Source organism: Anomalospiza imberbis, chromosome 6 (genome assembly GCF_031753505.1).
Source record: "Anomalospiza imberbis isolate Cuckoo-Finch-1a 21T00152 chromosome 6, ASM3175350v1, whole genome shotgun sequence".
NCBI classification, from domain to species: domain Eukaryota; kingdom Metazoa; phylum Chordata; class Aves; order Passeriformes; family Viduidae; genus Anomalospiza; species Anomalospiza imberbis.
Window position 1 is genome coordinate 58943305 of NC_089686.1, and position 26012 is coordinate 58969316.

Sequence of the window (26012 nt, forward strand, 5' to 3'; positions counted from 1 at the left end):
TGGTGTACACAAAGACCAGGAAAAGAAAAGTTATGGGGAAGACATACCTGAAGAGCATTAACTGTGACTTTGGGCCCTCGTAAAGACAACAGGCCTGTATTGTAACTGAACAGGGAAAAATGACTCATAAGCATGCTGTGTCTTGCACTCCATGCTTCATGGCAGGAGCTGTGCTTTCAAATTTGCATTAGAGTCTCTTAACTGTGTGGTGAAAGTGGTTTAATGTAAATAGTTTTTTCTCTTGACCTTCAAAGAAACAATTCCAGATGATGTACTGTGGTCAGTGGAAATAGTAGTGCTTGTTCTGCTCTAAACTTGCTGCTGTATCCTACTGTCTGTTGTTAGATGCTTCACTTCTCAAAGAATGGAGTCAAAATTAGGATTTGGAGTATCTGACATAGCACTTGGTACCCAGACTTGTGAAGCCAGGACTTGTGCATGTAGTAACTCATTTCTAGCAAGTAACCATTTGGAGCTTGTTCAGAGAGAGTTGAAATATGAGCACATGAAAAACAGACCGCAATTGCTTTGATACGGTGGGTACCTGACAAATAGGTGTTCCAAAAACATTTGGAACTTTTCAGGCAAAAAGGACAAATTAGCTGTTCACTCCTAACATGCATTCTGTGCTAAGCCCCTGCTTGCAGTATCTTGCTGTCTTGAAAGAATGGAGTGTATTTAGAAGTTGCACCTTTATTCCTGGGTGGCAGGTGAAGAAAGGTTCTCACCCTGTTAAGGTATTCAGTGTTGTAATCCATATTTGCCTAAGAAGCATTCCATCTGTGTTTAAAGATTCTCAATTCTGTCAGGTTTTTTTTTTTTAGTACCATGGTTTTATGGATTCTATCCCTGAGATGAGCTCAGTTGGTCAGGGCATGATGCTGATAACACCAAGACTGTCAGTCCCAAGGGTCAACCCCTTGTGGGCTGTTCACTTGAGAGCTGGATGATTCTTGTGGGTCCCTTCCAACTCAGAACATTCTGTGACTCTCTGTGGTCCCTTTTTGGGAGTGTTTTAGTCGTAGCAGTTTGTGTGGAACTGCTGTGGAGGACTATAATGAGACAGTCACTACATCAGCTCAGGATTTTTATGAGTCTAATCAGAAAGATGGGTAAAATGTGGTGGAAGTGTATCCATAATGCTACCTTCTTATCTAGTGAAAGTGAGCTGGTTAAGGGTCACAGTGAAGATGTTGCTATAGCTGACTTAAAAGAATGGCAGCTCTGGATGATGCACTGTGGTTGAGTTGTAGGGATCCTAAAGGCCATGTTCTCACTTTATTATGAGACATACCATATTTGTCCTTAAAGAGTTTCAGTTTCTCTTAGCAAGAATGACATAATTTCCAAGAGGTTGATGAAGGGAGGGGGACGAATCATGATTGTCAAGGTTAACTTATTAACTGAAGCAAAGGTTAACTTATTAACTGAAGCAAAATCTCAAGCACTTTCTAGCTTTGTGCTTAATTTGAGTAATAATCTCTTACCCTTCATTTTATTAGGAGGTGTATTTGTGGTTACATCTTAGTTTGTTGAGAATTCTAATGACTTTATTTGTTTGGTTTTTTTTCCTCCCAAATGACTAATGGATGAAGAAGTTGGAAAACTCTTTATCTGTGGATCTGTATGGGTTTTTTGTAATAAATGTAAAACTATTCCAAATAACTGACTCAACCTTCTCTCTGGTTTAGTTTAATTGGTAGGGAGGCTCATCCTAACAGTGACAGGGGGCTCTGCTGGCACAGTCAAAATTCCTGGACCAGCAATTGGGATGCTTGTTTCCCTGTCTTCTGTCAGTGGGTTTGAAGAATCCACTTGTGAGTACATTTTAATGATACAACCTTTAGTTCACATGGAGCAGCCCCTTGGAGTGGTAAAGGACCGTGCACACAGAGGCAAAAACACACTGGAGTTGGGCTATTTTCCTGGCTGAGTGGATGCCTAAGTCTTTAAAACCCTGTTAACAGGCGCAGTTTAGAAGAAGATCTGGAATGATTGTAGTGACCCTGTGGGAGTCTTTCAGAATGTTGTAAAAAAATACAGCTTCAAGTACTGGTTATAGGTAAAAAAATCTATTAAGCATTTCTTTCAGCACAGATATAAACAGCACAGATATAATTATTTAATCTTCTGCAAATCTGAACTCTTTAGTAAGTTCTTTAATAAACTTTTTGTTTTTATCTTTCGTAAAGGTCACAATGGTTTCCATTCCTGAATACTATGAAGGAAAAAACATCCTCCTGACAGGAGCTACAGGCTTTGTGGGAAAAGTGCTTTTGGAAAAGCTGCTCAGATCCTGTCCTAAAGTGAAAGCAGTGTATGTGCTGGTAAGAAAAAAAGCAAAGCAGTCGCCTGAAGCACGAATAGAAGAAATTACTAGCTGTAAGGTATGTGTCATATGCTTACAAAGTTCATATTTGTCCTTCTTTATGATGTTCTCATTTCATTTTGAGAACAACTTCAGTTTGTCTAAAGCAAAATGTTATTGTTAATTTTTCTTTTTTAAAATTCTAACAGAAACACAAAATCTAAGACCTGGTGGTGCTTCTATAGCTGCTTCAAGATGTTAGTCTCTAGCAAAGCCAGTAGTTGAAAATTATCCTGTATATAATTCAGGAGCAGGATGTTCAGCTGTAATGCAGAAATGAGAAGTAAAAATCTGTATTAGAGCTTGTTATGGGAATATAAAATCAAGTACAAGAGGTAGTGGACTGGGAGTTGTAAGGTGGATTGAGACTCTTAAAGATCTCAAGTGAGTCACTTTTTCACCTTGTGCCTTCTGTTTTTTTCTGGAATGTGCTACTGGATCAAGCAGTAAATAAGAATGTGTCAACAGGAACTTAGATTTGTAAGTGGAACAGAAATGTTTGGCTTAGCAGATTTACAGATTTCTGTTGGTCAGCCTGTGACAGCTAGAAAGGCACTGAAGGTCTGTGCTGTGGACTTATCCAAGTGGCTCTCTAAATGATTTTCTGTGCAAGCTGGGTCAAATACTTTGCTCCTGAAAAGACTCATTACCTTGATATTCTGGTGAGCTAGGCTGGCTCTTCTTTCTAAGTGTAGAATCATCCATCTCTGTTGCCCATCTTTCTCCTTGGAGAGTATCCTGTTCATAATGGGAAGGATGAACAGGATGAGGAGAGATTTCTAGCATGAACTTTGCTAAAGCAGAGTTTGTTTATTTCTGTCTAGGCTTTTGTCTTGAGAAACACAGGTATCAGCAGTTTAATTTTTTCATTGCGATACAGTGTAGTCTGTACAAAGTGTGTTCTTAGAAGGTGCTAAAGGGGAATCAATAAGGAACTATGAATGCACTTAGGGGTAAGTTGTTTAAAGTACAGCAATGGATTTCTACAACTCTGACTAGCTGGGATTATAGCAGATATGAGGATGGCTGTTCCCTAGGTAATTATTTTCTGTAACCAGTCAAAAAACTGTGACTCATTGCTCAAAAAGCATCTTCCTGTAATCTTGTGCAATATCATAAAACACAACAGAATGAGTTACAGTGGGTTCTAGCTTAAAATTCAGTTGCATGTTCTCTCTACATAAAACCTTCAGTTTGTCACTGCCCTGAAACAAGGAAAATATCTCCAGACTAAGCTCTGAGATGCAGAAGGAAAAATTTCTCAATCCACTTTTTGTATACACTATTACTCAAAGAAAGGTGGGGAGTATTTGGGCAGAGAGAGAAGTAGCCCTAAGTATGGACTGACTTAAACTTTGGTAAGCTGTAAGGCTCAGTATGGTTTTTAGGAAACCTCCTATAAAAGGCTTTTAAATTTGAGTCAAAGTTTCCTTGTCGTCTGTACCAGCTCTCACTGAGATAAAAATCTGATGTGATTTGAGTCTTGGTGAGCGCTTATTGCTGGAGCAGGTTCACAGAAGTCCTGGTAAGCAGAGTTACGGCTTGAGGCAGGAACCTGCAGGGATGGAGTTGCTCATCTGTGCAGAGATGGAGAATAGGGCCAGATCTTTGTTCTGTCTTCGTCAAGTGATTAGAAAAGATTAAAAGTCCATTGTTTAAATGGCTTTAATGTCATCAAGATTCTTCCGAAAGTCTATGAAAATTTTTATGAGATCTATTGTCTTAAGCTGTCCAGTTGCAAGGCACTGCCAGTAATTCTTCACAATTTAGGTGGACTCATTAAGTGTTCGGCAGATGTTTCAACATTCTGTTTCTTGAAGAATTTGAAATCTAAATGGGTGAATGCGGTAATAAATAAAATAAATGTGAAGTAAACTGGGCTACAAATAGCAAAACAGTGTTGAGATTTCTACTTTCTTTGGACTTCATTTGCCATATGTATTGCATACAGTCTAGGCATTTCTTCTCCTTAGTACTGGAGTCAATGCTAGTGAGAGGCGTGTAGGAATAGTGCATGACTATGGTTGTGAAAAGGGATATAAGAGATGTAATAGATGCATTAAAAATAAAAACTGGCTCTTTAAGAGCTCATCCATGGTACTGCTTTTCTGTTACAATGCAGTATCACACATTAATATGGTTAACAGGCAGCTGCTTCAGCTCCCTGGAGGAAGATGCCATCATTCCAACCGAAAACATAGCAGGCTAATTTTTTAAAATCATACAAAGTTTCTGCCCTTAGGTAAGAACTGTTTGCTGTACACATAAGAGTTGCAGAGGCTTTAAATGCTGTCTTGGCAGCTTTATCCTATAAAGTGAAGCTTCATGTTTGCAAAGTGCAGTCGAGCCTCGAAAAGTGGAGATGTCCTGTGTTCTCACTGTGGAATTAACACTGCTACTTCAGGTGGCCACACAATGAGCTGCATTAACTCATGTTTGGGCTGAAAAAAACATCTCTAAAAAAAAGAGCTGGACCTGAGCAGCTGCTCACACAGCTCTAGGGCTTCTTGCTCTTCCAGTGTCAGAGAAGCAACAGGAATAAAGAAATTAGAAGGACCAATCTCTGGTAGAAATATAAACTTAGATTGCCTGAAGTGTTGTGAAACTGCACCTTTAGGTGACTTAATTTATAGTTTAAAATTAATTAACGTCATTCTGTAAGGAAATGTCTTTTGACTATTTGTGTTTGGTGTAACCTTATGCTTGGGTGGGAAAAAGAAAGCACTGCTGTGATTTTAATACATTATAGTTGACTGGTGTTGAAGCAGTTGCAAGATATTGTCCCCTGGACAGTAAAGAAGGGTCTACTCTTCTGCAGTTTTCAAAGGTGTTTTATTGCCACACTACTGTGTGACTCAGGAAAACTTGCATACTAATGAGTGTAAATAAGATGAGGTAAGAATTTTGATCTGTGTGTTAAGCCACCTGGTTAGAACCCAGCTATTTATCAGGAGAGTTTGTGATGAAATATAATTTTGGTGAGATCTTTTTCGGAGGGAACTGTTAAACACCAATTTGATAAGACTTAATCAGATGTTCTAATGTCATATGCCTTTTTTGTTTAACTAGCCTGAGAAACTATTTGTGTTTTTAATAATCTGGAAGTTCTCCAAGACTGGCATAATTTGATGATAGTATTTCTTAAATAATTGGAAATTTGTGAATCTTAATGCAAGATTTCTAAACCTAAAATCCAGCATGACTTTTATAAGAATTTGAATAGCTGTTATCAAGCTTGAGAAGTGGGTAGATTGTTCCCTTTCCTTATGTTGGAAAAAAATATAGTTTACTTCATAGGAAGTCTGTAACATATTCTTATGGTATTGCTAATGCACTGTCCTAACTTCCTGATGATCTTGAGCAGTTAGGAGGTATAGACAAAGAATGTGGGATTTTTCTTCATTTAAGTGAAATGTTTCTCTTACCTTCACTGAGTTTATAGTCCTGTTATTTTTGACAGCTCTTTGACAGATTGAGAGAAGAGCAACCAGACTTCAAAGAAAAAATAATAGTAGTAGTGAGTGAACTTACGCAGCCTGAACTGGATCTTGGTAAACCAGTCAAGGAAGAACTTATAGAATGCATTAATATCATATTTCATTGTGCTGCTACAGTCAGATTCAATGAAACACTAAGGTGAGTCTAAAATTTTGTTTACCCTGCTCTGGTAAACCAGTGGTGCTCAAAGGGAGGGAGTGAATCAGGTGTCTGCCCAATAGTGCAAATTTGGGTAGAAAGGCTACAAATAAGCTGTAGGTACACCTACTGTGCTCCCTAGTAATGTTTGTTCTTGTCCTGGTGTATAAAGGGCAGTGCAAACTATTCCTTTGGCCTGCCTTGTTAGAAAGGAAATGCATATTTTCAGAGGATAGAGTTTTGTGAGAAAAGTTGTGTGTGGGAGGCTCTAGTGCTTGCTCTCTTACCTGATAAGAAAAACAGGAGATGAAATACAGTTCAGCTTTTCTTCCTGTCTTTTAAAAGTCCCTTATTAATAAATGAGGTTGGCATTGGAAGAAGTGGGGAGAAGTAGATGCACTGGGAGAGAGATGAAAACAAGAAGTGGAAAAAGTGGTGCACACAGCTGGGATTATGGGCTCCTTTGACTTGTTGAAGGAGATAGCAAACTAATTAGTTACCATTGATGTTAATTGCTTTGGAGTAATGCTCCCCTTTTCTGTCCCCCACTTCAGTAATAATGTGAGATAAAGCATTCTGGAACTTAGTGATTGTTTGGGGGATACTGATGTTGTTGTTGTTAATTGAACACTTTTATTGCAAAGAAGTGTTGCTTAGCTGTGCTCTTGAAACTTGATAGTACACTCTGTACAAGGAAACTGGTGCCCACAGCAAGCCTGTAGGCTGGAGAGAAGATGTAAACAATAAAATAATCATAGGAGTTGGTCAGCAAGCTGTTATCTGCTGGGAGCTGTAGAGATACACCTACTCTGCTCTAGTGTCTTTAAAGATAGTAATGAGCAGCAGTGAACCTGGAGTGGAGGTGTGGTTCTTGGTGGTTTGCCTTTTTTTCCCCCTTTACTTCCATCCTGTATGGAGCCTTTTGCTATCCTACAAGAAGATGCCAGTCTCCAACTTACTGGCCCACTAAGCTTCCAAGTTGTTGACCCAACTCACCTTGAACTTGGAAGTTCAGAGGTGCATCTTATGGAAGCCTGGTGTTGTGTTGGATTATTTCCTTTATGTTTTATGGAAAGCACATAATTGGGATTTAGATAGAAGAAATCAAAGGATGCTGGTAAGAAAAGGAGAAATATCTTGAACATTGCAAGATGTTCTAGATTAGGACTGTGGTATATTAGTCTAAGCAGAAAATTAGGGCAATCCCCATGCTGCTTTTTTGGGGTAGGGTGGAGAATTCAGGGACACTTTATATACCCAGCACTGAGGCGTTTAGGAATAAATTTCTTGTTTTTGTCTTGCTTTCTACTAATGACATTTCTGTTTAATCCATAGAGATGCAGTGCAGTTAAATGTGGTTGCCACACAACAGCTCCTCTCCTTGGCACACCGAATGAAGAATCTGGAGGTGTTCATGCACGTTTCCACTGCCTATGCATATTGCAATCGGAAACAAATTGAGGAAGTCGTGTACCCACCTCCTGTGGATCCCAAGAAGCTGATAGATTCCCTTGAGTACGTGTTATGTTTTATGAATTTACTTGGGTAATCTGTATCCTTTTTGTTCCTGCTATTGAAGTGTTAAAAAAACAGTTAGGAGCTGTAAAGATGAAGAGTTAGCTTATGCTGTCCCATAGGTCTGACAGCATGACTGACACTCCCCTTCCTGTAAGGGACATGGGTTAAGGTTTATGCTTCCTTTAAGCTGGGCTGGGTGTGGAGGGGTACTGAAGGATAGGGATGCTCGCATCTGCTCGTGATGCCTCCTCTGTGCTGAGAGTGCCGGTCTTTCAGCTGTATGATTGGCTGAATCAGGAGATGCTGATAACTTGTGCTGGTACCAGCGTTGTGAAGGAGAGGATAAAACTGAGGTGCCTTGAACAGCTGCCTCTACTACATCCACCTAAATGCCATTGCAAGATGAGACGGAGATGCTCAAATATTACTTATTGTAGAAGTGGTTCTGTTAGGTATCCTGAGAGCCCAGACATTAAAAATCTGTTTTCTCTAGCTTTAAGTCTTGAATTGGGCATTATGGGTTGGAAAAATCACTTTCCATTTGGTATTTTTTTGTGTATATTAACTGTCCTGAGGTCTTACTTGGTAGCTGTCAAACTCTGAAACCACTGACAATGTGGGATAAGTGTAATGCAGCTCTACATCAGTCTCTCTTCCTTCTTACCAGTTGTACAAAGTATCACCTCTTGGAAGAGAAGCATGAAACTGAAAAAAACTAATTGAAAAGTAAAATACCTACTTTAACTTGTTATTTTAGGTGGAAGAGTGCTAACATTAAAACCAAGTGAGCTACCACCTAGAATGCACATTGAGCCAGCCTTTTTGGTAACATTGACTTTAAATGCACTTAAAAATGAGGGATTGCAAAACGGTCATATTTTTGATTATCTGACTTGTGAAGAGACAAATGTAACTTAAACTGTTTGGTATGGGCTGGGACAGCTGTGTGTACTTTAGAACTCCTGAGGGGAGGCTTTTATTAAGTTATAAAAGAGTGATCTCTAGCCTTTACTACCCCTCTTCCTACCCTGTTCATACCATGAAAGGAGTCTGATGTGTGGCCATTTTGTAACATGACATTGGTGAAAAACAATAATTTCCATTTCTGTGACTAAGAGACCAAAGCAAATAAAATTCAAGTCCTGTTTTGCAGTGAAAATACCAAAGTAGCAACAGTTGAAGAGGCACATCTTTTTTACTTGTGTGCTATGACTGAAGGTTATTACATTTTTAATATGAACTGGGAAGCAAGACTAAATGGCAAGATTTAACTAATTTAAAGGGAGAACCATTGTGACCAGCTTGCTTCAGGGATGGTATGTGATTGCTCACCACCACAAAGGTGGAGGGGATGCTAGCAATATAGCTGGGACTCCATTAGAGGGGTATCACTATGTAGATCATAATGCAGTGAGCCCATGTTCCAAAGACTAATTTGCAGTGTCTGCACTCCATCTTTGAGAACTTGGTTGGCAGAATTTGGATTATTGTAAATGAGTGTACTGCGTGCTCTGTAGGTGGTGTGTTATAAATGAATTACCAGGGCAAAAAATAAATGCCAGTATGCTTCTTTTGATGGACACTGAACGTGCAATCCTTTGTTTTTCTGAGAAACTTGTTTTTGTTTAGGTGTGTGTCCCTTTTTCTTTAAATGAGAAAAAAAATAGTCATGGTAACTTCATCATTTCACACCTCACCCCTCCAGTGAAGCAGCATGCAGTAATTTACACTTGCTTTTTCTTTTGTTTCTTTAGGTGGATGGATGATGACCTAGTGAATGATATTACTCCTAAACTGTTAGGCAAGAGACCTAATACGTACACATACACAAAAGCCTTAGCTGAATCCGTGGTGCAGCAGGAAGGTGCAAATTTAAACATTGCCATTGTAAGGCCATCCATCATTGGTGCCAGCTGGAAGGAGCCTTTTCCTGTAAGTCCCTGAGTTGTCACCTGACCATCTTGCTGTAGACTGTAGTACACACTGGGAGCCTCTTTATCCAGTGACCTTCATAGAGGAAAATCTCTTGCACCATGAAGTTGTGTCTTGGTTGCTTCGGGATGACTGATAACAATATATAGAGTCTAAATACTGTCATCAAAGCTGAGCAAGAATGTATTGTGGTTGAAAAATGAAATACACCTAAATTCCTAGTCTAAAAATACTTGTAAACCTGAATACTTTGAACATGAACATATTTTTATGGACAATTGCAGTTCATTCACTAAGAAATAAATAAACCCCTCTCTCTGAAGAACTACGGTGTCCTGTGCGTAGATCTCTTGTCTGAGTCATAGGAGCTTGTTACATCACCAGAATTTGCTATGGAAAAACTTAAATTAGCAACATGGAGTAAAAAATCTTTCTCCTCTTCGGTCTCCGTTTCCTCCACCCCTTATGCATGTAGAAACTGCTCAGATTTTCACTTGAAGCTGCTGACTTCAGTATGCTCTAACCAAATCCTTTCCCTCTCCCCCTTCCTAATAGGGCTGGATTGATAACTTCAATGGACCTAGTGGTATCTTCATTGCTGTAAGTAATGAATATACTTAATGTTCCCCTTCCTTTTGGGAGGCAGAAAAGCTTCATATGTTTCACTGCTGGGTCTTCTTCTGTCTCTCTTTGTTGTTTTGTTCTTCAAGGCAGGAAAAGGAATTCTTCGAACAATGAGAGCTTCCAACGATGCGTTAGCAGATCTTGTCCCAATAGATGTTGTTGTCAATACCACACTCGCTGCAGCCTGGTATTCTGCAATTAATAGGTATAAACGGTGACAAAAGAGAGTACTGAATATTTGGAAATGATACTGTGTATTTAGTAAAACAGCCTTGTATTGAAATCCTCATCAGTGTCCTGCTGTTCCCTCAGCAAAGGAATCTAAGGTTCTGGCAGGTTAGTCTCTCAAAGAGTAACTTGCTTATGCCAGAGGAAGACATCATACTGTGAAGCTATGTCTGAAAATTCTTTCCTGGGTCTTGTTTGTAATCAATACAACCTGCAGTAGTGTGGGTGATGCCTTCTCTGATATAAAAAAAAGATAATTAAAGAAGGAGAAAAATACTGAAAGTTGCTAAAGCAAAAAATTGACCACGAGACTGATGCTTTCTGCTTTATATAAATGATGCTGTTGAGGGAAAGGATAACTTTGGGCATCTCTTCTGTTTTCTGTGTATTTAAAAGGCTGTTTTTCTTCTAACTTGCTCTGTTATCTTTTTTTTTTCCCCAGACCAAGAAAAGTTATGGTGTATAACTGTACAACAGGTGGCACCAATCCTTTCCACTGGAGTGAAGTTGGTATGGCATGTTTCTTTTTTCTCATTAGCCTTAATACAAAAAGAAAATCAAACAAGTTATAATCAGTAAACCATAATGCATTTTATTTTTGAAACTGGCATTTTAGCCATACCTCTCAATTTTGCAGTGAATTGTGCATTCTCATTAGCTTCCACTGTTAATGCTCTCCCTCCCTCTTCCCTTGCAGCATTGCCTCCATCTCGTTTCGTTCTTATTGGTATTTTTTTTGTTACTCTTATTCCATTAATAATTTAAACTATGGGAAAACTGCTTTTTCTGTTTGCTGCTGCCATGACCTAATCCACAGAATGTAAGTAGTGTGTGGAGAGAAGTATTGCTCAGAGGAGCAGTAGTGATGCTGGGTGTAATGCCAACATCAATAAATACATATGAAAAAACATATGAATAAGCAGCCCACAATTAAATGTTTTGTACATCTGCATAATTGAGAGGTCTGGTAGTAGTTTTGCCCTTGTGTAGCTCTTTGTGTTTGGCTTAAGCTGATTGTTGGTTGAGGTGGGTTTTTTAATATTCAGATTGTTGCATGACACTTGAACAATTAATGTACAGGGAAGAGTAGCCTTTAAGGAAATATAACTACATATTTTCAACTCTAAGATATCCTGCCTAGGATGTAAGCCACGGGCCAGCAGCTTTGTAATAGTTAATGTAAAGAACAATACAAGCTCTTTGGCATAGTAAAACCATTTATTAGTTTTCAGTTTTTTTAGAAATTGAGTCCTGAAGCTCAGATTATTTTTTTTCTTTCAGTTAACCTCAGTACTTAAATCTATTTTACTTGCTTTTGCCCATTTTACGTGGATTTGTTGCAAACATTATTGCTTCAATTAAACTTGGAAAATTGCTGACTTCACTTATATCCCAGTTTGGATCAGGGTATTTAAGTGCTGTCTATAAACAACAGCATAAAGTTATAAGAGAAGATTAAAAGGAGAGGTGAATTTCCACATAACTTTTAAAGACCCTGATCCTGCAATATCTGTTATGTACTGAATTGACAGGTGTTACCAAGAATTTCTCATGGAGTCCTACTCTAATTGCTTTTTTCTTAATGCCTAAATTTAGATAAATTGGTTGAAAATATAATTTAAAATCACTTCAGATGACTGCAGAGTCCTCAGTCTTCACACAAAGTGAGAAATTCTAAAATTCTAAATTCTTCACACAAGTGAGCAGAATAACCCTCTTGATGAAATAGAGATGACTATTTAAATAGCTTTACTTGCTTTATAAACTGAAATTGCTGTCAGTGTTTGAAACCACCAACTTCTAAGGTAGAGAACCACAAGAGAGAAGCTGCAATAAAATACGGTACTGAAGATGAAGGCATAAACCACCTCTGGATTATAATAATAACCCGTTCAACAGTATTTTAAGTTATAAAGCTTATAACTGTTTTAGTTTCTGTGCATTGAAGAAGAGTTAGGGTGGTTATTTAAAAAAACTCTGCTGTTGATGCTGTACCCTGTAATGTACTTTGAAAAGCATTACATTTTACATGGTGATTATCGAAGCTGTTGTGCAACTTTTCTTTCTCAGAATACCATGTAATTTCCACTTTCAAGAGGAACCCTCTCGAACAGGCCTTCAGACGGCCCAATGTAAATCTAACTTCCAATCACCTTTTATATCATTACTGGATTGCTGTAAGCCATAAGGCCCCAGCATTCCTGTATGATACCTACCTCAGGATTACTGGAAGAAGCCCAAGGTAATGGTGACTGGCTCTGCCTTGTTTGTTCCTCTGACTTTTAAATGAAACTGTGCTTACATTGTGATGTATTTTGATTTTAACTTTTTGGTATTTTTTCTTTCCCTGAAGGTTTTGTGACTAAAACTCAACCTTTTTTTTTTTTTTTTTTTCCCTGAGAACAGGTCCTCAAATTCAAAGTGACTTTGAACTTTCTAGCAAAAATGAGGATGTTATATGTTGGATAATTTGGGGGTTTTAGTAGTCAAGAGAATTAAATGATATAGAAGAAATGATGTTTGTTCTTGGATAATAAATACTAAAAATATGTTGATCCTTACTTTTTCCTACAGATTACTTCATCAGTCACAATTACAGGATATATCCATTAGAAAATCTAGCAAGAATACCTGAGTTTAAGTTCTCCTACAGCCCCCTCTTGTATTACTGTCGGTGTGCAGAGGCCTTTATAGTGTTGTTTTCCTTTGATGTTTTGCTCATATTGACAGGTCGGAAACCACGGTAAGAGCAAAGGGCTAAAAATATCTTGCCCATAAGGTGGTGGAGACTTGTAAAGAAGACATGGCCTGGGCACTATCTAGGTTACTAACTAAGCAATAAGAATCCAGTGGCTGCATTTTGAAGAATGTAATGACTGGCCTAACAATGCTGTCCAAGGGATGTCTTGGATCAGAATCCTAGTCAGTCATTAAACTCTCAGAAGTAGCTTAAGGTTGTTGTTGCTTTTGTAAACTGAAAATGGAATGGGGGACTGAGCTTTTAATTGCAAATTATTCCTGTAGATGATACAAATTCACCTGTTACGTTGGTTTGTATCATCTCAACATTCCATTCAGTTTATAATATTTAGGGTACTATTTGGCTAACTAAGTGGTGAAAATAATAGGCTAAACTATATCATGTAGAAGGTATATAAGGTAGCACTTTAATTTGTGTCAGATTTGCCAAGCCAAATGGCCTTAACTCATTGTTTATGTTACATTTTCACAGGCATTTGCCTTCAGACTATAAAACCTCCACTGTGGTGACAGTGTATTGACACAAATGGTATTCGTTGTTTTATAGTCCAGTTCTGTCTTACAAGGAGGGTAAAAGCTCTGTAACACCGCAGTGGATGAGTAGAAAGGAGCTGTGTAAATGGTTTGTAGGGGAAAACCTCTCAGCTGCTACAGTGGCAGTTGGCTGTGCCTGTGTAATAATCTTCCCACATTAAAAAGTTTTAAGATTTTCAACTCTAAAGAAGATATTGTACATAAAACATCCTAGCTTCCAGGTTCTCTTGCATTTTCAAGTTATTTTTAATAAAAAATTGATAGGAATTCCCTGACTGGTATGAAAACTTCATCCCTCACTAAAATGGTTACACTATAAATGCCAATGTCCTGTCTTCCACATGGCTGGGAAGGAGTGCTGCCAGAATCTTGTCAGGCTTTGAAAGGCAGCTGGTCTGCTGAGTATTTGACCAGTGGGAGTAAAATGAGGCTGTGAATAATCATGCAGTATAGAATATTTAGTTTAGTTTTATATTCTGACACTGGGAATGTTGAATCTTGTTATTGCTTTTCTTGGAGTTCTTACTTGATGTCTAAAGATGGAATTTAGGACTTTTATCAGTACTGGTACAATTGGTGACATTAATACTTTACAGAATAGAAATGTTTACTGATGAGAATATTCCTACTTAGCTTACTATAACAGTGATTGGATGGGTTTCCTTTGATGCACAAGATTCCAGTTTGGAGAAAAGATGGCAGATTGAACTGAAATAAACGAGCTATTGTTCAGACACAGCGTTTAAGCTGGCTACACAACTCACTCACAGGAATGCAGCTTTCATTAGACAGCATTCCTCTCTCTTTTTTTAAAGCCTTTAAAAATAGGAGCCTGCAAGACAAGCAGTAAAAGCAAATGAATACCTAGATGCAAGGAAGATGTTGCAGTGTTAAATCCTAATGGAACAAGCTAGTGTTTAATAATACAAGAATTTTGAGACAGATCTTCACTCTTGCACTTTTTTCTAGTACTTTGAAGCTGCTTTAACTGATGGGCTGGAGGGGTGTACTGCTGTTGCTGTGGTCATTTTGTCAGTTGATAGAATGTTAATTACCAGGTGGCATGTACTCAGAAACTTCTAAAGACTTGGAAACACTATTGGATATTCTTAAATTCAAGATAACACTGCTCTGAGTGAAGAAGGGCTGGCATAATTAAAAATGTGACCTTTTCCACTGTGATTTAGCAGAGCAATAGTATAGTAAAAATGTAATGAAATCAGCACAAGAAAATACAAATGCTCTGCTTACTTGCCTTTACATAGGTGGGTGCTTGCCCTCTCTGTGCTGAGTGCACTGACATCTCTACAATAAAAACAAGTAATGAAATCACTGTGCAGGTTTAACTGCACTCATCAGGATATTGTACTGCAATAGAATGAAATTTTTTATCAAGTAGAAGAAAAGGAAGAAACTAGAAATAGATCAGGTCTGTGATCCTTCAGAATGAAATGATTATGTTAATAATAATAAAAATTAAAACCAAAAATATTCCTATTTTCAAAGCGATTATCTATTGTAATCTTTCTGCAATGGGAAGTCATATTTTTGCACCTCACTTGTGGAAGCAACGTTTTGGTAAAATGGAAATCTTTTTGCTATTTTTGCATCTAGTTGAAGGTTCTTGAATTTAACGATTCTCTGATAGTATTAAAAGGTAAGGAAAGGGAAGGAAGAAATAACCTATGTAATATTTCTTCCAAATTTGTATAGAAAGAACATGTACAAAAAGGACTGGCACAAGGAAGATTTAATATTTTATACTAAATAATGCTCTAGCATTGTGCAATTACGTAAATAGTGGTGATAACCCTTAGCACTGAAGTTTAAAGGTAGTGTTGTTGGTAGCTTGCCATATATACCTAGTTGCATAGTAAAGCTTATTAGGTGTCTCATTATCTTTAATACAAGGCATAGTTTGCTCCTGTAACTTTGCATAGTGCTTAGCATGACAGAACCGTGTGTTATTTAAAAGCAGTTTGGTATATTTGAAATGTTAAAGCCTTTAAAAGTGCACACCAAGCAGATCTTCCCAGTTGCTCTGAGAAAATAGCATGTGACATGAAATATTTCAAGTTGTAGTTCAGAGATTTCTGCAGCAATTCTTCTGTTACTGCTTCTTAGAAAGCTAAAGAAAAGGTGTGGCTGATGTATGGAGGGAGGTATGAAATTAGGTCTTTTACATCTGTCATTTCAATTTAAATCATCTTAAAACTGGAAGCACCTTTCATGTAGTTACTGTCTTACAAACCAGAAATTAGTTAGGAGCATAATCATGTTAAATAGATCAGTACATTTTTATATCTTCACAGTGCTTAAATTGTGTGCTTAAAGCAACCACAGAGCTGCTGGAAAGAAAAGAATTCAGTACTGTGTCTCACAGTACAAAGCTTACAGCCAGGTGGAAATCTGAACAAATACAAATCTAAAAGCTTGTTCTGTTTTTTTTTAGAGCAGTCTTTAGAAAAAAAGTAATTATCTGTAATGCTTCTGCAGAGACTTGAAGACTGGCAGCCTATAGATCCACTGACTGATCAGTCTGTATTTGGCATTAGGACTGTTTTTAACCTGGAGACAATAGGTTGTGTGTAAAACTTCTTCAAATTGCAGGTATAGCCTTAAGCCAGCTCACTTTCAATTGTCTGGTATAGAAACAAGCCTACCTAATTTACAGATTATTGAATTAACTTGTTTAAACTTTAATTCCTGTGGTGTGCTTCTCAAACTGTTGTAATGTGTTTGGTCTTGATGGCAGTTAGGACTGCAAAAGCAGGAGGCAAAATTCTACCTTGAATCTGGGTGAAAGTCACCCAGACTGGCTGCCTGCCACTAATGCTCAGGTCTGTGAGATGGTCAGCAGGGCTGGCTTTTTTCTGGAGGAAGGTGTGGTGCAATGCTTGATCTTGTACTGACTAGTTATATTTGGTGTTGGTATTTATGACTCATATCCAATGGCTGTCTTTGGAATAACTAACCTTCAAAACTTCACGTTGAGGGATAAAGTTCCATTGTGGGACTTGGTGCTGGGTTTTGAGTGTTGTGTGTTGCCATTCACAGGAGGAATATGGTGCCATTGAAGTTAAAACTTAGTCTGCCAGAGCTCCACCAGTGTCCACAAAAGGACACTCATTGCTGACATCTCTCAATGTCACCAGGCTGCTTTTTCCTCCCCTCAAAGAGAAGTGTAGTGTAGTGGTTTGCACTAAATCCTGCTGATTTAGTGCAAACCAGCAAAGTGTCACAGAAAAACTTGGTCCACTTCTGCCAAATCTGTCATTTATTGAGCAGCTGAGATATTGTGGAGAATTGGATTCTTTGGGCTGGTAGAGAAAGAAACTAACCCTACAAAGAAAAACAGTTTTTTCCTTGATGAGTTGAATCAGCTGGTTCTGTGATCAGCTGCTAAATCCAATTTGAGTTGGAGGGAGGGAAAATAAAACTCTTTTAAGCTTTTTTTTTCCTGTAATCAGCTTAGCTAAGCTCTAAAATCATATCCATATATCCATAAGCAGAGACAAAAAGAATCCCAGCAGAGTCTTTGCATTAGTTTAAATTTAGTTTGGGTTTTTTTTTTTTTTTTTTAGAAAAGAATGAAAACCAATGTCAGTGTCCAGAAACAAGTTCAAAATATACACTTATCTAATCAGATATTCATTTGCTCAGTTAGTGTTTTGCAGAGGCACAAGGGTTTTAAACTGTAGCAGTCAAAGCATTCTAAAATTCAACTGCTTGTCCAGCTTAGCATAAGGACACAGACTGGGAAGGTTCAAAAGGGCAAGTCAGGTTAAATAATCTCAGACTGTCAGTGGACAGAGCTCTGCAAAAAGGCTTAAATGCTCTTTGGCACTAATTTTATCCAGGCGTTTTTGCTCTCATGTCTTTTTGGCTTATCTGACCAGTGAGATCTTTGCTTTCCAAGTTTTGAGTTATTTTCCTAATGTTTTGACATAACTAACATTCCTTTTTTTTGGTTCAGTTTAGTCTTAGTTGCACAGGATATGTTTTGGATGTAGAATCTATATTCCCAATTATTTCTGCATCCGAGGAGCTCCAGTTCAACTCAGCCCTCGCTGGTGCCACCTTGCCCAACTGGTGAAATTCTAAGCAGATGTTTGAAAGCTCCTAGAGGTGCTTAGTAATAAAATCAGCTGCTGGTCTAACATTTGAAGTCAGTTCTGAATTAGTAGATATATTCCTATGAGGTTTTAAAAAAATATTTATGCTTTTTTGTGCTTTAGAAATTACATTTTTCAGTGGTTTCTGTGGTTTGTGTTGCTCCATTGTGTGAGAAGAAAAAGAGGAAATTTTAATGTTTTAGATACTGAGATGCTAGCTGCTAGTAAGGAATACTAACGTAATGCAAAATACTTTCTTTAGAAGACTTTCTGGGACGATGTACTATATCCCTTCTACAAGTATGAGTGCATCAAGATGCATTCAATTGCATTGCAGCTTTCAGAGAAAAATAAGTTGGTTTTTATTGCTTCTGTGATCTTTCTTGGCAAAATTTACCTTCAGAAAACCATTTCCTGGTAGTACTGGGTTCTGCTTTCTTTGCCTCCCCCCTTACCATTATGCTTGAAATGATCAGTGTCCTGCTATAAGGATCAAATTGGAAGCAGTTTTCCATTTCTCTGAGATGGAAATACCTTGAGCACCCAAAGCAGGAATTTAATAGCATTAGGCCATGTGGTACTAGGTAGTTCTTATTAAAACTGAGTGGCCATCTCTAGCACTGAGACACTTGAAATAATTTGCTTGTCACAAATGTGGAAGCTTTGCATCTGAGAGGCTGGATGACTCATACTCTTTTTTTTGGGCCACTCTTGATGGTATGATCGAAAGGAAACTTGCCCAAATTGATCCTTATAACATAATTTCTCTGTATTCCAAGTGGTGATTTTATAGTGTTTCTTCCTCTGCGTAATAAAGGATGAAGGAAGGTATTTCTGCATATTTTGAAGTAGCATAGAACACGATCTGCTATGATCTGTCTGTGCCCTTAAATATTTTCCTGCCTTTTGCTGCTGGTGGTTTTAAGCCTTGATCTCTTAGTAAGCATGATGAAAACCTCTGTTCTGTTACAGAGATCTGGTCTTGCACAATGTGCAGGAAGATCAGGGCAACTTCCTCCCTTGTTTAAGGGGAGGTCCTGCACAGACATTCTGCTCTGTGCAATTTGAGACTTCTGTCAAGTCAGATTCTTGACTACAGCTGAATATTCCAGTGTGCTGAAGGGAAAAGGGTTCCATCTCCCTGTCCCAAACTAAGAGTTACCAACAGAAGACAACATATTATTCCCCTTAATAAAAAAGAAAAAATGGTAATTTACAGTTCCACTGGGATGTAGGATTAGGAAAAAAAAGGACTGTGATAATTTCTGGTTTATGCAGAGATTGGACAGCCGAAGTTCACTTCAATACTATGCAGAAATATCCTGTTGATGTACTATAATATGCTTTAGGTACAGAACAAGATGGGATTTTTGGAGAGGGGGGTAGGGGTTTGGAGGGTAAAAAATGTTATTGTCTATTTCACTTATTTGAACTAATCTTTACCCCTGTAACCTGTCCGTTCCATGCCTCGGATTGCAGGATGATGAAGACAATAACACGTCTTCATAAGTCCATGATGTTTTTAGAGTACTTTACCAGCAATTCTTGGACCTGGAGCACTGAGAACATGACCATGCTGATGAACCAGCTAACCGCTGAAGACAGAAAGGCAAGTGGCTGTGTGCTGTGGCCATGGAGACTGAGAGGGGGGCAGCAGCTCAGCAGTTCAAGGTAGAATAAGGACCTGATCTAATGTGCAGCTAAGCTAGGAGGAACTCAGCACTGCAGGTTCCTGGGAGATCCTTTCAGATGTGCCAGGGCTGTGTGAAAAGCTACATCAGTGACATGAGGAGATGAAGAAGGGCAGGGAGAAGTGAAACAAGGATGACAGTTTGTTGACGGAGAAGGAAAAGTTATTTCTTCCCAGGTTTAACTTTACTCCAAATTTTCCCTACCTCTTCCACCAGCAATGGCTCAGGTGCCCCAATTGAATTTAAACTTCCCTTCTGCTATGATTCTGGTTAGTATTCAGCAGAATAAAAATTACTAGTTACAGTTCTAAAAACTCAGATTCCCTTATGCATTTGGAACAGCTTTGTCATTCTTAAGATGTCTTTGCTACTGAAGTATTTTCCAGAATCAGTTCAGTAGTTACATTCCAGAAAAGCTGCCAAATTCCTAAATAAGCTGTCTAAATGTAGGAAATAAAATAGCTTTTGGTGATTTTTGTGTGGATGGTATTTCCACCCCTTCCTGTCCTCTTGCCTCCTCCTAGCAACAATTATTCAAGAATAATTTGAAAAACAAAATGCCAGACAATTTGAACTGTTAGTATTTTCAAATTGCTGCATTTTGTTGGGATTTAAACAGTTACTGTAGAATCTTGAGATGAAGAAATCAATACATCAGTAAAAAACTTGTGTATCAAATTTATCGTAGTGATCTTCTCTCCTGCAGAAGGCATTCAGATGATTGTACTTAAAATGTAACTGTACAACTCTATGCACAGCTAACAGCAACCTGCTCTAGCCAAACTGTGACCTTGGCACAGAGCAGTGTTTATTTTAGAGCATATTAGAATTATTTTGTTGCTTAAAAATAAATAACATACTAGAAGATAGTTATTTTTAGAATGGGATTCCTTACAGACAGTTGAAGTGGGAAAACTGAGAAGTGGAGAGAAGAGTATTACTGCTGAAGAGGGAAAATAAGGCATGAAATGATTGAAATTTGGAAGAGATTATGTCACGAGCAGGTGGTTGCATCAGAAATTGAACCTAAATCTGGACTGTTTCTAGGATTAAGGATAGGATAACCTTCTTGTGTTAAAGGCAAATGGGATTTATCTGGAATAAAGTCATTTATTTTCATTTAAATATATAGAAATGAATTTTTAGGCAACTAACAGTAAAAGCTTTTCTCTTATGCAGACATTTAATTTTGATGTTCGACAACTACACTGGGCAGAATACATGGAAAATTACTGCCTGGGAACGAAGAAATATGTGCTGAATGAAGAAATGTCAGGCCTCCCTGCAGCTAGGAAACACTTAAATAAGTAAGTATAATCTTAATTTTTAAAGCTTATTTTATGTATAATTTTATATTTTCTATGCCCTGCATTTGTCCAGGTTTGCTCTTCCATGTAATGACTTAATTGTTTTTAATAGCAACTGTTTAGGTTCTCCACAATTCTTCTGTTCCAGTCCAGTGGTCTGAAGCATTTTCTAAAGTAGTTGTTGTTCTGAGTTGCCCCCAGAATTAATAGTTACAGTATGAGTCTGGGATCACTGGTGTGGATACTGTAATCCAGGTTTTTGATTTTACCCAAGTGTCTTTTGGAAGGTCAAGGGTATGTAGCTACACAGGTCAGAATGGCTTCTTTGGGAGGTTTATGAGAACAATAGCTGTTCTGGGAATGTGATCTTTTGGGGCAGGTAAACAAGCAGGCAGAGACTCTGCACTTCAGAGCAGGACACTTTGATGTTGGTGCTCTAGGACGACCTCCTTTAGCTTTTTCTCTGTGACTTAATTCCTGCCATTTGGATGGATTGGTACTGTCCAGACTTTTATTAGCACAGTTGCTCTTGTTTTGTTCTTGGCTGATTCATCAAGGCAGCTGTAGACTTTCTGATTTGTTTCTTTTAAGAGTGAAATAAAAATCATCTTGTTCTGCAATGCTACATCACATCTGCAATCCTGATAGTGCAAAGAGAAACAATCCAGGTTGTGACTTGTGTTGTCATTCTAAAGACAAGGATTTGCAGCTGTGGAGGGGTTTGGTAAATATTAAAATGACAAACACATTTTTGAAAGATAGTATTTGCGATAATTGTGGAAATAGCTAAACAAGTGTCCCTTCTGGGTTGCTTTGTTCGGGAGGTTTTTTAAATTTCTATTTAGATGCCATTAAAAAGTGTATAGAAATGATCACATAGTTGCTATTCTTTGTGCAAAGAATCATAGTGAAAATGACACCAGAAATAATCTTGTACTGGAGCAGCCTTTCGTTGCCCCAGCTCTAAAGTTTGTAAGTGGATTGTTTAGCAAGAGGTTTAGATTCTGACTTACATTTACTCTGAGGTATTTATTTGGTCTCTTTTGTTACCATCTAGTTCTTAACTCTGAGGTATTAATTTGGTCTCTTTTGTTACCATCTAGTTCTTAACTCTAATCTGAACTTGGAGTCTGCTGCCTTAGTATTAGCCAGATTTGGCAGCCCAGGGGACATTTTTCTCTAGGGAACCACTGGGTAGATTTGTTCCTCAAGTGGAAAAGTATTGCTTTTGTAACACACATTTAAACTGTTTTTCTCTGCAAATAAGATTTGTAAAGGAACCCAGCCTTACCTGTAAACAAGATAGAGGCAGTAGCTCCCTAAAAAGAGCTGCCTTTAAAATATAAATTGTCATGATCTACTGAGCCAAAGAGATTGCTCTGTTTCTAAGAAATCAGAGCAAATTCTGGTTGTTTTTCTTAACATTTCCATCTCTACATGCGAGAAGATTGCTAAACAGCACAGTTGCTCTAAAAGGTCACATAGTTTATCCTGCACTTTAAATACAGTTCCTTGAGAAGGAAGGAGTTTAAAACTGCAGTGAAGAGGCTGGGTTCCTTGGCTGGAAATGTCTGGAAAGTCTGAGTTCTTATGATAGGGTGAGGTGGTTTGGTTTTTTTCTTGTTACTGTCGTCAGTGGCAGTTAGAGTTTGATGTATTTAAGAAGTTTTAAATACACGGTGGGGAGAAGAGAAGTTCAGAGTGTTAAATATTTTTTGGTTGGCAGCCTTCTATAGGTAAATTACCACTGTGTTGTTGGCTTTAGGAGGTTTCCATCAAGCAGCTCTAAAGCAGAAGTACACGTGGTGAGCAACAGGGCTGACTCTGCTCCTTGGTTTTTCATTCTGCTTTTCAGCAGTGAAAAGCCTTCTCTGTTTGTTATTCACTTTTGTCATTTCTCATAATGTATCTTGAGATGAATAGATAAATTGTATTCTATACCAGAAGTTAATTTTTAGTGTTTTTTTCCTCAGAGTCTTTGCATGTTGACCCTTAGTGATTGCTTTTGTTTCTTCCCAGGTTAAGGAACATCCGCTACGGCTTCAACACGATCCTTGTGATCCTGATCTGGCGCATCTTCATCGCAAGGTCACAAATGGCAAGGAACATCTGGTACTTTGTGGTTAGTCTGTGTTACAAGTTCCTCTCCTACTTCAGAGCCTCCAGCACAATGAGATACTGAGGAAGAGGATTTAGCATTAGGACATCTATGCATATGGTGGTCTAACTGCACAAACCCTGTAACATGTAGTCATCTCACATTTCGTGAAGCATAATTTCATTTTTAATTGAAGTGAGAAATAAGCAGTATGGTATTTGTAACATTAGCTGTGTATCTTCCTGGAAACAGAGCAAATAAAAAGCGCAAGTGCCACACTGAATTGGCTTAGAAAAGCATTTGGATAACTTTAGCTCTTTGACCTGGGGAAGACATATTAGACCACTGACCAACATAACTGTGCAATTTGGAACGTGTTTGATTGGAATCTGCCTTAACATGATTTCTTATAAGTTTTACTCCACATTGAGCAAGTTAAATATTGGCATCGTAGATACTAGTTGCTGTAGACCTATTTATTTTAAATTCTTCTAAATTACGAAGGGTTTTGCAAGTTGCAAAAGTGTACAAATGACTCTGGATCTCCTGAAATGAAATGATTGAGAACTTTTGTAATTTGTCTTTAGGTTTTGCCACTTCTTCCCTTCCCCTCCAAGTAGGGATGCAACAATGGTGCCTCCTTTGCTTTAAAAGAAAAAAAGAAATTAAAAAATGAACCAACCTTCCTTATTTACTGAAAGGCCTTTTGTATACCTGGGCTTCAGAATGCACTTTGTGATTCGGTTCTGTGCTTGAACCTGGCTGTGTCCAACTTGCATTTGTGTCGGCATGAACAATTTGCTACTCTGAAAGCAGAATTGATCCTTGCATTGAGCAGATAAAAGGAAGTGTTACCCAAAGAGGGGGTAAATAGAGTCATTGACTGTCTTCTTTTTAAGGATTTATTTTTTTTTGATTGAGAACACAGAGCCAGCACTTCTTCTGACTTCAAAGGGTAAATGTAATGAAAAGGAATTTATTATGCTTGGTTGCTATTTATATTGCTGGTAATAGTAGCTGGAAAAGCTGTAGACTTTCACTAAGAGATACACCTGTTTTTGAGTTGTAAGCAATATTAGCAAATACTTCAAGAACTTTTTTCAAAATCTCTGAGCTGTTAAATTTGATGCATGGGCAATGCACAAGCACACTTTCTCATCCCTGCCCTAGTAAAACCTCATTTCACTGGGTAAGCAGAGTAAGATGCAGCTTGCTCCAAAATGAAGAGATGTTAACAGTTCTTCATTCTGTCTCTTAACTTAAATTATTAGGTTTAAACCTGAAGAAATCTGGGTTTTTTCCTGCATGTTACTTTGTTTCAGTAGGGAAGACATTTGTAAAAATGGCAAGCTGTTAGAAAAGATTGAATCATTTCTTTAATCCAAGGCAATACCTGAAGATCCCTTTAAATTTTGGTTGCACAGATTTGAGAACACTGTAGTGTTCCTCTGATTCATGCACTGACCAGCACCCTTGCCCAGTGCTTGTTCATTCAAATCAGTTTGTACTGATTAATTTGTTCTTGAATCTGCCTGGAAAGGCAAATAATGACTTAATTACACAAGAACTACATTTTACTTGCCCTTGGTAATCTTTTGTCCTGTTGAATTAAATTTGTAAAGAACTTATTTTGCTATTCTTCTAAAACTCTTACTTTAAAGAGAGCACCTTTCCTGCAGGTGTCTATCTCATTTTGAAAAGATAATGGCTTCCTTGTTGAAGCTAAATATTCTGTAGTAAGTAGTTAAGCTGTAATTCCTTTTTAAAATTCCTGGTGTATATATAAAGCTAGTGATGAAAAGCCTAAATGGTCTAGGACCACACCTTGTGTGAGAGACCTCTGACTGTGGCTGAAATCAATTAAGGCTTCTGCGCTTGGAGATGTTACACTTTAACAGATACAGTAGGTGTATGACATTTTTAGCTGCCTCCCCAAGTATCTCACTAGACCTGAAAGTATGCTTAAGCATTCCTGAATTATAGACTTTATTCAGAGGGGCCTCCTGCCCTGTGACACACCCCTTGTCCCATGTTGGCACGTGGCTGAAGTTTGCTAAAGATAAGTACATCATACTCTGAAAGTTATTCTGTGAAACAATCCACTTAGGAATTTTGGTTGTTTCTGACTATAAACATAATATATGAACATTTTAACATGATACTTCTAATGCTGATTTGTTAACAGTGAGATAAACTATGAAGCCAATGAACCCATTACTTCTGGTCCAAGACACTGCTTAGAAATTTAGTATTTTGGATAAATATAAGGAGAGGGATTACTTTAAGCCTAAGCTTATGTAACCTCTACACTAAACATTTGCCAACTTAGAAACCCATTTTTCCCCTCTTTGGAGACTGTTGTTCTGTGCCCTTTTGGTATTTTACACCAATTCATCAGTCATCTATTGAACTGACAGTAGAGTCATTGTCACATTTATTCTGCTGGTTTTGTCACTTCCTGTGGTCAGTCTGTGAAATTCTACCTGGAACTATTGGATTTTTTCCATATGGGAGTCCTGTCCTCCTGCAGTTCTTCACACCAGTGATTGCACATAAAGGATGTTGGTCAGAAATATACTGGAATTATATTTTGGTCCATGAAGGCAGACTCATTGTTTTTGCTAGCAAGTTACAGGAGGGTTATCAGCTGGTTTATAGGAAGAGGAGCAGAATGAAACAACATTATCACTGAACTGTTACTGGTATTTAAATTGGGGACCAGGAAAAAAAATGACATTTTCCTGTAATGTTTTTCTCCGCTGTAGGAACAGATGTTTGGAAACAAATGCTAAATCTGTGAGCTTTTATAAGACATAAACAGAAATATTGGGTGCCTTTGTTTGTAAACCAAAAATAAACAAATCCCTTGAAAGTGTTGTTAGTGTTCATTGTATCTTTTTATGTTGTTTAGTCTAATTTGTGGAAAATATCCAGATAATTTAAATGCCAGCTTAATATACATTAACATGCTCTTTTCCTTTGTGAGAAACTGCGAAAATCACCTTACTGATTCATGTGCATTTTGAAAAAAGCAAACCAGAAGAACTTCACAATCACAAACCAAAACATAAACCCCAGAAAGCCCACCAAACCCCCAGAATCTAAACCTTCCTGAACTGATATCAGAAGACATGGTGAGGTATCCCTGGTCATGGTGACTGCTTTTTGTGCATCGGCCTCTTTTCCCCTCACTGTCATTGC

The 26012-nt window shown here is 38.0% G+C and overlaps 1 protein-coding gene across 1 annotated transcript in view; it reads left to right on the plus strand.

Moving 5' to 3' along the window:
- Positions 1 to 25686, plus strand: part of FAR1 (fatty acyl-CoA reductase 1) — a 34361-nt gene extending 8675 nt beyond the window's left edge. Inside the window, exons 2-12 of the mRNA XM_068194690.1 lie at positions 2193 to 2387; positions 5829 to 6004; positions 7340 to 7519; positions 9277 to 9454; positions 10010 to 10054; positions 10165 to 10283; positions 10749 to 10816; positions 12377 to 12548; positions 19195 to 19324; positions 20586 to 20713; positions 22733 to 25686. Coding sequence (XP_068050791.1) covers positions 2193 to 2387; positions 5829 to 6004; positions 7340 to 7519; positions 9277 to 9454; positions 10010 to 10054; positions 10165 to 10283; positions 10749 to 10816; positions 12377 to 12548; positions 19195 to 19324; positions 20586 to 20713; positions 22733 to 22895 — 1554 coding nt within the window. The 3' untranslated portion in view covers positions 22896 to 25686. The remainder of the gene's footprint in view (positions 1 to 2192; positions 2388 to 5828; positions 6005 to 7339; positions 7520 to 9276; positions 9455 to 10009; positions 10055 to 10164; positions 10284 to 10748; positions 10817 to 12376; positions 12549 to 19194; positions 19325 to 20585; positions 20714 to 22732) is intronic.
- The last annotated feature ends 326 nt before the right edge of the window (positions 25687 to 26012 follow it).